This window comes from Salvia splendens, chromosome 16 (assembly GCF_004379255.2).
Source record: "Salvia splendens isolate huo1 chromosome 16, SspV2, whole genome shotgun sequence".
Lineage (NCBI taxonomy): Eukaryota > Viridiplantae > Streptophyta > Magnoliopsida > Lamiales > Lamiaceae > Salvia > Salvia splendens.
Window position 1 is genome coordinate 6,948,353 of NC_056047.1, and position 13,329 is coordinate 6,961,681.

At 34.6% G+C, this 13,329-nt stretch overlaps 2 protein-coding genes across 6 annotated transcripts; one reads left to right on the forward strand and one right to left on the reverse strand.

The window, feature by feature from the left end:
- The first annotated feature begins 7,246 nt into the window (after positions 1 to 7,246).
- Positions 7,247 to 11,153, forward strand: LOC121772054 (two-component response regulator ARR1-like). Of its 5 annotated transcripts, XM_042169000.1 has the most exons (8): positions 7,247 to 7,690; positions 8,107 to 8,259; positions 8,365 to 8,751; positions 9,124 to 9,200; positions 9,281 to 9,488; positions 9,558 to 10,444; positions 10,528 to 10,818; positions 10,929 to 11,153. In XM_042169000.1, the coding sequence occupies exons 1-7, from the start codon at positions 7,522 to 7,524 to the stop codon at positions 10,600 to 10,602; spliced, it is 1,956 nt and encodes a 651-aa protein (XP_042024934.1). In that variant the 5' UTR covers positions 7,247 to 7,521; the 3' UTR covers positions 10,603 to 10,818; positions 10,929 to 11,153. The 5 variants fall into 5 exon arrangements, with proteins under 5 accessions (XP_042024934.1, XP_042024932.1, XP_042024930.1 ...); XM_042168998.1 differs by having other exon boundaries at positions 7,248 to 7,690; positions 9,281 to 10,444; positions 10,890 to 11,153; XM_042168996.1 differs by having other exon boundaries at positions 7,248 to 7,690; positions 9,281 to 10,444.
- Positions 11,154 to 11,195: 42 nt separating this feature from the next.
- Positions 11,196 to 12,283, reverse strand: LOC121772055. Its single transcript, XM_042169001.1, has 2 exons — positions 11,672 to 12,283; positions 11,196 to 11,595 (listed from the first exon to the last, which is right to left on the reverse strand). Exons 1-2 carry the CDS (start codon positions 12,034 to 12,036, stop codon positions 11,196 to 11,198), a joined length of 765 nt encoding a protein of 254 aa, XP_042024935.1. The 5' UTR covers positions 12,037 to 12,283.
- Positions 12,284 to 13,329: the final 1,046 nt, after the last annotated feature.

Genomic DNA, 13,329 nt, shown 5'->3' on the forward strand with positions numbered 1-13,329 from the left:
CAGAAATTTATAGAGTATTATTATTACCACTATATTTCTTAAAAGCTAGGAGTATAATATAGGAGTATATTTTAAAATTAAATTCTTTTTAATTAATTAATAAATGTAAGTATTATTTTATTGAATTTTTAGTAATAGTATGTTGAAATATTTGTGGTTATATTTAAATTAGGTAGTACACATAATTAGAATTGAGTTGATTTTAATTTGTTCAAAATGACTTTTTTTTCTTGTTTTGTGCTTTTTAAAAGATTGAAATATGTATAATGCAGTATAATATTATGTATTGAATTTAAATTTGACAAAACTGAATATATTGATTATGAAATTTCGGTATTCGTTTGCTCATGTGGACTAATTTCTAAAAAAACTTGTTTGTATGTTGCATTTTCAAGAGTCGCGATATTTTAATCTATAATGATGAGGTTAACAATAATTAGTGATTAGAGGTGAGCAAAATAACTGGAAATCGAATATTCGATCCGAATCATACTGGAATTTAAAATTCTGTTCGGTTTAAACTTGTGGCCTATTTTGATTTTGGGGATTTTGTTTTCCGATAATTCAATTTGGTTCGATTTCGTTCAAATTCTTTTTTCGCAAATTTCGATTTTTTGTTGTTTTAGATGTTATTATTCTATCTTGATTCTTGATGGATGTAATGTTTTAAATATTATTTATTAATTGTCATTGTTTATTATAATTATTTGTTTTTTAATGAGCTTTAATTGATGATGTGGCATAATAAATAGTAAATATTGTTAGATTGATGAAGATTTAAATATGAAAATTTAAATGAAAGTATAAACTCAAATTTCAATTCATATAATTTTATTTAAATTGTGATTTTCGTGTCAACTGTAACGTATGGTTCATTTAAACCTTTAGATTGGCATAATGTCAGCACAGAGTAAGTTGGATTAGCATTTGACGCCCTATGTATATATGTACAAATATATAGGTGTGTATGTGTAATATTCGTATTGCGTATGTATTTAGGTTCACCACATGAATGAGAGTAGTATTTGGACATAATAAATTTGGCCTATAAAAGAGAGTTCTTTTTCATGCATGAGCACCCCATCATAGTCTTTGCAAATGCCATCTTTGTTTATTTTTCTTGACCGGTACTTCCTTCGTCACTAAAAATTTGACATTTATTTCTATTTTCGTTCATCCTAAAAAATTTGTTACCTTTCACTTTTACCATTTTTTGTAGTGGGCCTCACCTTCTAGTGACTTATTCTCACTCACAATTTATTAGTAATATTTAAATAGTGAAAATAGATATTAAAGCATGAGAGAAAGAAAAGTAGAGAAGTAAAGAGAGAATAACGTAGGTGGAGAATAAAGTAAGAGAATGATTTTTTTGCTAAAAAAGTAAATGATTCACTTGTAATGGAACATTCTAACAAAGAATATGACTCGCTTATCTTAGGATGAGAGAAGTACATAATATCAGAAATTATAATAATGCCAAGAGGGAAATCATTTGAATATCATGAAAAATCCGGGAAAAGACTATTTTGTTTTTAAAGGGTGGAAAGTGGGTGATTGGCTAAGGTTAGTTCTAAGAAATTTATATGCGTCTTTCTTTTGTGTCAAAATTATTATTGAAAATAATAATTCATTAGAATTCTGGAATCGAAATTAATCCAAATTTGTAAAAAATAAATTTTCAAAATCACGAAACCTCTTTCTGGTCTTTTACTTCCAAGTCATAATTTAATTTTTACTTTTTCTATAAAAGAAAAAAGAAAAAAGAAAAATAAGCTTCCAGCTGAAAGGAACGAGGGAGTGTGAGCCACTAATAAATAAGAAATGGGCCCGGCCCACGTACTTTCCCGCGTTGGCCCATTAGTTCAGTACCCAATTGGCTTTTGGTACATTCAAATAACAATACTATAAAAGACCCCGTTTTGTTGTTTTTAATCCTAAAAATGGCATTCCTTTAATCTAAGATTTTTATCTTTTTTAATTTTATAATAATTAAAACTGTTGGTCATTCTACTATATTAAATGATACAACAAATATATAGATAAATTATACATATAAATGACACAATTGAATATAGTCACCCAACATAGTACTACTACTACTACTACTATTTATACGATTAATTTGGAGCAATTTTAAAGGTGAAGAAAAAGCTGGATGTGGGGTCTTAAAATAATTTTCGAACAAGCTTTATTCTGTATCAGAAGCATTAAATATTTATACAAATGCTGCCCGTTATTTAATTTTCATAAACATTTTTGGAATCTTGTCTTTATTTTGTACCTAGTATTTTCCTTCTTTGTTCTTCTTCTGCATACAATGATACAAATGACACAACACAATTGAATATAGTCAGAGCAGAGTGATAAATGAAGCAGATAACAGCGTAGATGAAACATTTATAATTGAAGCATTATTATGTGAAATAAACGAAGAGGTCAGTTTTAACAGGATAGACACATTTTGTCGAACCAAACTATTTAATTTCAGATAATTATAACCCTATAAAAACGTGAAAATTTGTAAATAAATTAAATTTTAGTATTAGATATTTGAGAACGATGAAAGAAATAAAAAGTTTTTTTTATAAACGTTGCAATGGACTTTAATTTATACCCAAGAGAAACCCACATTTTGATATTACCCACATAAACATTAGATATTTGGAATTGGTGATTGAGAACAAAATGAGAATTAATATTTAGGAATTGTTTCCAATAGAATAAAGAAAACAAAGATTGGACATGGGAACACAAAGCATATACTTATATGTGTGTGCTGAAAGATATCTTCAGATTTGGTTTAAATATTAGTATTAATTTCTTGATTAACCAACCATCTCCAGCCTTATCCAAATTGACATATGATTTTTTTAATAATAACTTGACGATATTCTAAAAGGGTTCAACTTTATTAGTTTCTTTTTAAATTTTTCGTCTTATGTCACAATCAATCTCTGCAACAATAATAATTTGATAGCTCATGTAAATTAATTATCTACTCATTACATGATCAACGTATTTTTTACCGTTTTGTTGACATAATATTAGAGATTTTAAAAAATCATTCTCATTGTTAATTGGATGGCAATACTTCATCTAATATAATAGGGTTGTAAGTTGTTACTTTTAGGCCTGAATTTGTAATAATTGTGAGAGTCAGCAGCTAGGTAGCCGAAATTTTAATTAGTCCACAAAATAAACAATGAAGATAAAGTATATTCTACGTGTTTGTTACTATATTGTAAATTTACTCATATGATAATTAAAAATTGATGTTATTTTTTTAAGAATGCTCCAATATAATATGAATAGGCAAAACAAGAATAGTGAAATTTCCAACTAAATTTCACTAAAGTCTCCATCCATCCATCCCCCTATAAAAGATTGCCAAACGTCTAATTAGTGGTTTTGACCACAAAGCACTTATTTGTGGTGTGCAAAAGTTTTGTTTCATTTAAAACTACCGTTATTTCTCAAACTCTATATCTATAGTATCATGACTTTCGTATTATAGTTGAAAGTGGTTTCTTCACAAAAAGGTAAGTTAAAAAGATTAAATAAAAATGCGAACACTAGTGAAAGAGACATCAATAGTGGTTTTTCCAGATATTGAAACCATAATAAAAATGCCATTATTTTCCCAAATATTTGTGAAATTTTGAAACGAATTTGAATAATGTCATACAATGATATAAAATAATTCCACTACCCGTAGAAGGACAAAACACAAAGACAAAGATCGATTTTTGTACTAAAGAAAATTTCTCAAGCTCCTAATGATGAGGGACACTTGCCAATTTAGGGAGGAATTATAAAATTGTAAACCCTAGTGCTTTTAAAGAAAATACACTATGCTATTCATATTGGTATAGGATTTAAGATTATTATGACAAAATATTACTATTATACTATTATTCTATACAGAAATCATGATTATAAATATAGGGAATAATTTAAGTGAGAGAACTAAAAATCATAGTATAAGTTTTTTTATACATTCATATCAGTTGACATCACAAAAACTATTAATTCCTGATATTCATGAATCAACAAACTAATATTAAGTCTGAAACTGATATGTTTGTAATATTAACTGATATTAATGTATTTAAGAACTGATGTAGTTCAATATTTTGACTTTAAGAAAAATTCGTAAATGAACCATATTCTTATGAGTATATATTACCAAATTTAAAAAATACTATGTCATTCTCTTTTAAAACATACTTTGAATATCACATTTTCTTAATTAGTGGATACATAAAACATATTTTACAATAGCTTTGAATCTGAATCAGAATCAATGTGACTATCTATTAATCTTCTTCTGAATTTGAGATCCTCATACAAACTTCACCTCAAATGTGCTATTATCTTTAACTGGGGGGGGGGGGGGGGGTCCTTGCCTTTTCACTTAAATAACATCTACACTTAATTTCTTAGACTTGAAAATCATTACCCAAATAATGGTATAGTTGAAAATTAATAAAGATCCAAGAAAATTGGAATAAAAAAGTGTAGTGGCCAACTTTACCCTCCCTACCACCACCAACCTAGAAAGTGGAAGAAAAAGGGTGGACATACACATACTAAGAGATGTTGCAATAAATGCACATGTCATGCAAATAAAATTGCAACATTTATGGTAGCAGATCTCAATTCATGCATCATACCATGTGCTTAACACCTCAATTCCAACTTGTTAACTCGGCAACTCTCATTTAAATAATTCAACCTAATATTGTTTTTTGTATTATTTTCCCATCAGTTGTTTCCTCTTTCAGCAAATCTGATTATTGGGCATTTTTTTTGGATTAAAATAATTTTTTTTCTAGGGTATGTAAACACTCCAAGATGCTAAAAGAGAAACTGTAACCGTTAATTCCAGTAATACACCGCTGCCGTTGCATTTAGTCTGTATTTGCATAATTCGTGGATTATTTTATGAATGTGACCAATTCATATATTATCTCAGATGTAGAAGATGATCTTTGCACCTTTTGAAAGGGGAACCAAAAAATGGTCCACCAAATTATTTTCATTATGCAAGTTCTCTAGATTTTTGGTATTTTGCATATCTAAAGATCCAATGTTTCTTCCTTTCATAGATGGACGTACGTACTATTTTGAAAAGCTTTATAAGAGGATGTGAAGCTCAATTGTGGTCAATTTGGTGGCTCACAAATAAATTTATCTTACAAAAGATGAAAACTGCATTGATATAATTAAAAGGAACTTGTTATGTGGAGACTAGGAGCATAGATAAAAGATTGGTGCCTGAAATATCTTTATATCTCGGGATAAATGAGTGAAAACCTGATTGAAATTAAAAGATTGAAATTAAAAGATGGCATGGATAGAATTACAAAGCCTGTCATATAATTGGTGGTCGACCATTAGATTACTTAGTATGTTGCGTGCGGTTTTTTGGATTATTGGTTTGTCCATTGTTGGCAGGAGTTGTCTTTGTTGTTGATTATTTTTTTATTTTGATAATATTTTTGCTTCTATTGAATTCAAGCTCACTACCTTATTAAACTAGAAAATTATAAAAACTATATGAAGTTCGTTGAATTGGAAACAAACTCGAGCAATGTCGGTGGAGTAACAATGATATTTTTACAAATTATTTCGATCCGATGATTGAGATGAAAAATTGTTTGTGGATAATAAAATAAGTCGAATAGTGAACCAAATTTGAATATAAATTTCCATGATATTGTTATCTTGAACTTGACATATAGTATTAACCAATTTGAACAATTTTTAAAAATTAATTTAAAATTTATTTAAAAACTTACCTCAATTTTCAAATCAGAATAACTATATAAGAACTACTCCATATTAAATTAATATTGTACAAATTATATATCAGCCTAAAGCTCTTGTCTTATATTCATTTTTTATATGTATGGTAAACAAATTAGGAGTATTATTTGGAGCATTAAATTATCCTAATAGTACTAATTTTTTTAAAATAGCGAAGAGATATACTACTCCATAAAATAAATAAAATGAAAAAATTATAGAGTTATTATTTTTCTCTACATGACACGTTACGATCGATAGTGTATGAAAAAACAGTATATTTTCTTTGTTGATATTGATAAGAAAATATCATAAATGAAAACTTTGAAATCGGAACATATCATCTACCTTAGTTACGTGAAGGGTAATTGTATAAAATAAAATTCAACTAATTAGGGTAAATCCCTTAATTTTGGGAAAATATATACTCGTAAACAATAAATTATCCCTATTATATAGTATTTCCATATATGCTAAATCATCACTACCCTAAATTATATGCTAATTCATCACTACCCTTTTCATTTTTTTAGTACTCATAATAATAAGAAGAATGTATGAGTTTGGATACGAACTAATGTACGTATGCACAATAAACAAACTTTTGGAAAGCAAAACTTTATAGCTCATGATTTAATTTGGTAGTAATTAATTTGATTTATGGCAAGAAATCCATTTATTTATGATAAATTATTTGTATTTAACTTGGGTGATCATTGATATTTATGACTGTATTTTAATGTATGCAAGTAAAGAACTAATCTGAAAATTTAAAAAATCTACTATTAAATTTAAATCAAACCAAAAATTTCAAACTATCTAAAAATTTCCAAAAACTTGAAATTTTGAAAATTCAAAATATTTTTCTATATAATAGGTCATCTAAATATAAAATTTGTTTGGATTAAAAAAAATAGTCTGAAACCATAAGAAAATTCAGATTTTGAAGAGAAAGAAATTCAAGAAACTTAAAAAAATAAACAAAATTCAATATTTTGATACAATTCAATTATTAAAATTGAACATATTTTCCCCCCCTCTATATTTAACTCTCTAAATTGTTAAGGAAAGAAAATCTCTAACTTGGAGACTTATTCTATTAAGTCAACAAATCTTTTTGGTATATAGAAACTAAATAATAGGAGTACATCAACTTTGTAAATTTCCGTCAATATAGTTCCGTTAGAACAGCCACTAGCTTAAAATTTTACCCACAAGAGAAATAATTTTAGCTTCCTCAATGAGTATTTACCAATTTTACTAATAAACGCATAAAATAAAAATAAATTTTTTTATCTAAATATATTTGGCTGGTGTGGGGTTTGTTATAGGTGAGCTGTATCCACACTCAACGAAGTGCCCACCATCAAATGAAAATACCAAGAAAAATAAAGATAAATTATACTCATAAAATACAGCACTAGTATAATTCCAATAAATTGAGTAAATTCCTAAAATTAATAAAAAAAGAAGTTCATTTCCTCGAATCACAAATACTAGCAAGTTTCCTTTTCTCACTTGATCCGTTTATTTATAAGTAAAAATCCAATCTTGAAGACGCCACTTTTATTTCCTTTTTATTCTATCATATGGGTGCTTGAATTTTCAGTGACTGCAAATGAATTATGCTCACATAGCTCGAAATATGTGATTTTCAGCATATTGAAATTCCTGGAATTATAGTGTTGTTTTGTTGATTTTGGCAAAAAAAAAATGAATCTTGGAGTCAATTCCATGTCTGTAACTACTTCAAGTGCTTCTTGGAAGTCCGGCGATGCAGTTTCCGATCAGTTTCCGGCGGGTTTGAGGGTTCTCGTCGTCGACGATGACCCCACTTGTCTTAGGATCTTAGAAAAGATGCTGAGAAATTGCCGCTATGAAGGTAAAATTTGAATTACTGTTAATTGATTTTTGCTTGTTATGTTTGATTTGTTTAGTCTAAGATGTTGCTTAGAAAGCTTAAAAACCTATTGTGTTGTGATAAGTGTGTTTGAATCACAGATCTTACAACAGAACTAGGTATTTTTGTTAGCAGTTTAGTGTGTGAAATTTAGATTTGGGGTTTTGATTGTGTGATTGATTAGGGGATTTTCGTTTAAGAGGGAGAAGAAGTAGATGTTTGGGATCAGAAATCTAGAGAGTTTATTTTGTAGATCTTGTGAACGAATCCGAATGTGGTGGAGCTTGCTGTTTCATTGCCTTTTAGCCAACAGTATTATGGAATCTTGTTCTTTAACTCAGCTTTCACTAGGCTAGGTGATTGTTTTGGTTAGTGATCTCTTGCTTTTGAGGTTTCAGTTACCACATGCGGTCGAGCTGAGGTTGCGTTGAAGTTACTTAGGGATAACAAGGATGGATTCGACGTTGTTATAAGTGATGTCCACATGCCTGACATGGATGGTTTTAAGCTCTTGGAGCGCGTTGGACTGGAGATGGATCTACCAGTCATCAGTAAGTACCAGCTTCGTATATCATTTTTATCTATAATTATTAATCGATATGTTACTCGCTCGACCTTGTTGTTTTTCTGATTCTTGATCATTTGTGGTTGCTTAGTGATGTCGGCTGATGATAGCAAAAGTGTCGTGATGAAGGGTGTCACTCATGGTGCTTGTGACTATCTGATAAAACCGGTTCGGATGGAGGCGTTGAAGAACATATGGCAGCATGTGGTTCGTAAGAAGAAGAATGAATGGAAGGAAAAGGATGCGGAACAGTCGGGAAGCGTGGAAGAGGGAGATCGGCAGCAAAAGCCTACGGATGATGTTGATTACTCTTCTTCAGCTAACGAAGGGAATTGGAGAAACTCGAGAAAGAGGAAAGAGGAGGAGGATGACGGGGATGACAAGGACGATTCATCTACATTGAAGAAACCGCGTGTTGTTTGGTCTGTGGAGCTGCACCAGCAGTTCGTAACTGCTGTTAATCAACTTGGGATCGACAGTATGTCCCAACTCCCTTTCCTTTTGAATCTTTTGGCTGTGATGTTTCTGGTTTCGTGGTTAATTAGTAATACTGACTGAACTAGGACAAAAATGAAAAAACAAAAGTTACGGCCAAACAAATCGAACTCAGATAGTTTTAGTGCTTCAAGAGATGTAATTTATTGCATCGTATTTTACATATTACTAGTAAATAAGTGATAAATCTTAAGTGATCCCAAGTACTATTGTAACTTGGCTGTTGCAGTTCAAAAATATGAACACATATAATTTCTTTTAGAAATGGAGTTTAATTGAGAAAGTTCCTCAGATGAATTAGTTTCTTTGCACGGATTAGTTACGTTCTTATATTCGTTTCTGTCCACGAAAACAGAGGCTGTACCAAAGAAAATCTTGGAATTAATGAACGTCCCGGGCCTCACAAGAGAGAATGTTGCAAGCCACCTTCAGGTTAGTTGAAATCAGAACTTTGCTTCGTTTATCAGAGTCTCCTCATGATTCCTCTGACAGCTGACAATTGAATGATGCAGAAATATCGTCTTTATCTTAGAAGGCTTAGTGGACAGCCCCAGAATGGACTCGGGAACTCGTTTCTTGGACCCCAGGATTCAGGTTTTGGCTCAATAAGCTCGCTCAACGGCCTCGATCTTCAAGCTTATGCTTCTTCAGGTCAAATCCCAGCTCAAAGCCTTGCTTCAATCCAAGCTGCAGCACTTGGTAGGGTGACCAACAAATCAGGTATATCTGTGCCCATTGTTGATCAGCACAACATTTTCAGCTTCGATAATCCAAACATGAGGTTTCTAGATGGGCAGCAACACCATAGCAATGGTAAGCAAGTGAATCTACTCCATGGCATCCCTACGAATATGGATTCGAAACAGCTTGCTGCTTTGCACCAGTCTGGACAGCCCTTTGGTAATACGCTTATGAACGTGCACTCCCAGTCAGGCCAAAGTAATTCTTTACTCACGCAGATGGTTCAACCACAGTCGAGGACACAAATGTTAAACGAAGTCGGTGGTAACCCGGTCTTGAATTTTCCATCATCGGTAGGGCAACCTGGTTTGTCTCAGCCGATTCCCGGATCCGTCTTTAGCCGGTTTGGAATGGATAATAATGTTCGTCCTCTGACATACAAGTCCCTTTCCCAGCCCACGTCTGTAGTAGAATTTTCGAGGAGTCAGGGCATGGAGTTATCCGGGAATTCAATTCCACTCACTAGTAACTCAGGAATCCCAAGTTATACCTCCAAAGGGACGACTCTCCAAGAAGAGGTGAACTCTGAAATCAAAGGATCTCGAGGCTTTCTACCCAACTTTGATGCGTTCAACGAGCTCAGCCAGAACAGAACCGACACTTGGGACTTGCAAAATGTTGGATCAACCTTTGAAACTCCTCAACATTCCAATGTTCAAAGCCGTCTGGATGTTCCACCGTCAGTTTTAGTCCAACCAGCATTTGCCTCTGATCATAGGAATGGGCATCTCCGGACTACATCCGTTAACAAGGCCGCTTTCTCAACTGCTACCAGTCTTGGCAACGGCACAAACTTCGGGCAGCAGCTCACGCCATCACACGCTGATAGTTCTCTAAGAATCAAGACTGAAAGACTACCCGACATGGGCTTCCAAAACAGCCTCTTTCCCGATCAGTTGGGCCAGGACGACCTCATGAGCACGCTTCTCAAGCAGGTAAACGTTGTAATTCACAATTTTTGAATGTGATTATTATGTGATAAAATGAACTCTATGGTAAGTCGATTTCTTACTTGCAGCAGCAAGACGGGTTGGCGCCAGTGGAAAACGAGTTTGGCTTTGACGAATACCAACTGGATAATCTTCCGGTTTAGCCTGCCCGTCTTTATGTAGCTGACTCACCTTTCAGATCTTTGTACATAGTCACTTGTGCTGACAATTCGTGATCAACGCACACATGCTATAGATTTGTTCTTGCAATAACGTGTTGCGCCTGCGCCTTTCTTGCATAGACGGGCTTCATTCTTTTCAAATTCAGAACGTCGGGAAACAACACTCTGATAGTCGCGTGGTTGAAGAAAATCGGCATGGTATGCAAAGCGTACTTGCTAAATTTTGGTTGCTTTAGGGTTAGGTGATTGATAGTAGGAAATTGTTACAGGCTGATTTTCCTCATTCATTGTGACAACACCTTCCGCAGGTGGTGTGCTAAGTCGCTTTGCGCGTTTCTGGGTTAAAAATACGATGGTTTCTTATTGACTCGTTGAGAATGACTCGGATAAATTTGTGGCATCATGGTAGAATCACACGGATCTGATTCGGAGAAACGTTCTAGATCGACATGTTTGATTATGAATGTGTGACATTGTTGTAACTTTGATGATTCTTTTTTGGAATATTTGTCTATCGATTTGGGGTTATGTTACAGCTTTGTTGCATTTCACAAATCTTTAGAAATAAATCCCTATCAAACAAGTCTTGATTGCTTGTCAAACGCTCGTAAGTAGTAATCCAGTGAATGAACATAGTGTTCATCTTGTCTCGGCAAATTCGGCCCCTCACCCCGATCAGCCCCGACGGGCTGATCCCGTGTGGGTGATCTTGGCGGGGAGGCATACATGACCGAAACTTCCAATATGTCTCGTCGCATGTTCTCCTGTATTTGAATGTACCTCTCCGCCCGCAGAGCCGTGATGTACAAGCCTGCGGCGAAGAAAACCGTCGCCAGACCCAGAACTCCGGCCGCCGTGAAAAGTCCTTGTCGGATGACGAGGCAGCTCGGCCGCGGCGTCTCCCAGTCATTGAGGTGGCCTGACTCCACGCTCAGCCCGACCAACAGTTGGATCTCGCCAACAGCAAATGTCGTCCTGCCAGTTATTATCCACTCATTTATAAAAGGGTCATGATCACCAATTTATCGACAGGGTTTCTTTCAGTACTTACCACGTGGCAACGAAGAAAAAGCCGGCTTGCCACGTCAGAGTCTTGGCGAAGTGGGACTGAGGGTCCCAGGTGATCTCAACTGATTTGCTGACAGCGACCAATAGAAAGACATGCTGCACCACCATGGCCGCTGCCAGCGCAGCAAAAGCCGCGGTGGCGGAAAGGAGGGGCAGCTTTCCGGTGCCCGTGTAGGTGCACTGGGAATCGCGCCATTTGGCCTGGGAGCGGGCGGCCTCGGCTATGAGGCAGAGGATGAAGCAGAAGAGGCCTAGTAATATGGATAGGACCATGAGAAAGACGCCGGTTTTGCTGCCGAGGTTGGTGGTTTTGGGTGTGGGAGAGAGATCGGCGTGCGTCACCGCCATTTTCGGAGTCGGAGCTCGTTCTTTGCTGTGAGGAGGAACAAATAGATTGTCATGCTTTTGGATTTGGAGAAAGGTTTTTAGGATTGCTTGGAGCAAAGGTTCCTTAAAGGTTAGACATTCCAATATTCTTGTGCTTTCTTTTGTGTCTCAATATTATCGATAAAGTAGTCCATATTTACATGAGTTACATTTTGATTTTAAAGAACTTACTCATCTCATCTTACATGTATACGAATCTCGACGATTGAGAAAAAATGGAATTCGTGATTTAATATCTACTAGTTTTTAACTTTATATCATTGATTATATTTGACTAATCTTCGTAATTTAAAAGTTATTATTCCTTCATTTGATAATGTATCATGGCCGGTGAAGTCCTACTTTTTTTGCCATTCTTGGAGGCAGATTCGTTTCATATATGCATTTCTTGTAGACATTCTTTATTCTATAATTGTACCATTAACTTTTTAATGCTAAGAGCACCCACAACCGTGCTCTTGCCAACGAGCACGGTTGTGGGTCCGACGCCACTATTCATGTCTGCTCTTAAGCAAGAGCACAACACCAACAGCTGTGCTCTTCCGCAAGAACGAACACAATTCATTTTAAATAAAAACATTTCCATAACCTTAAAATTAAAAAAAATTGGAATAATATTACAAATTACAAATAAAATAAAAAAAACATAATTAAAATCCTAAAAAATAAAAATTACATAATTAAAATCCTAAAAATTAAAAATTACTTAATTAAAATACTAAAATTAAAAATTACATAATTAAAGCTAAAAATATCCCCGTGGAAGACTACTCATCCGACGGCACTACCCCCAATTGTTTTTGGAGGCCCAATATCATGGCCTCGTGCGATCGAAGTTGCGAGGGGGTCATAGTTGACCTATTGGCCATATTGAGTTGGGCCAAAAGGGTCCACAACGAGTTGGTGGGGGGTGGAGGTAGCGCATAGGGAACGGGAAAGGGAGCGGGGTCGGGAGCATCGCCGGATGGAGTCGCGGTGCAACGGCGGTTGGCCGCCGCCTTCTTCCTTCCTTGCGGTCGGCGTTGGGAACCGCTCGGGCCGGCTTCGGGGCTATCCAAGTTAGCTCCGGCGAGTTGGCTAACCACGTCTTCGGAGCCAGAGTCGGATAGGGATACCGACCTTGACTATTTGGAGGAGCCGCTAGAGGAGGATGTTACGCCTCCCCTATACTTCGGATGCGACCGCGTCTCCTGCCAAATGTTGAGGTACTTGAACGCCTTGTAGTTCATGGATTGGTAGGTCGACATAGCGGAA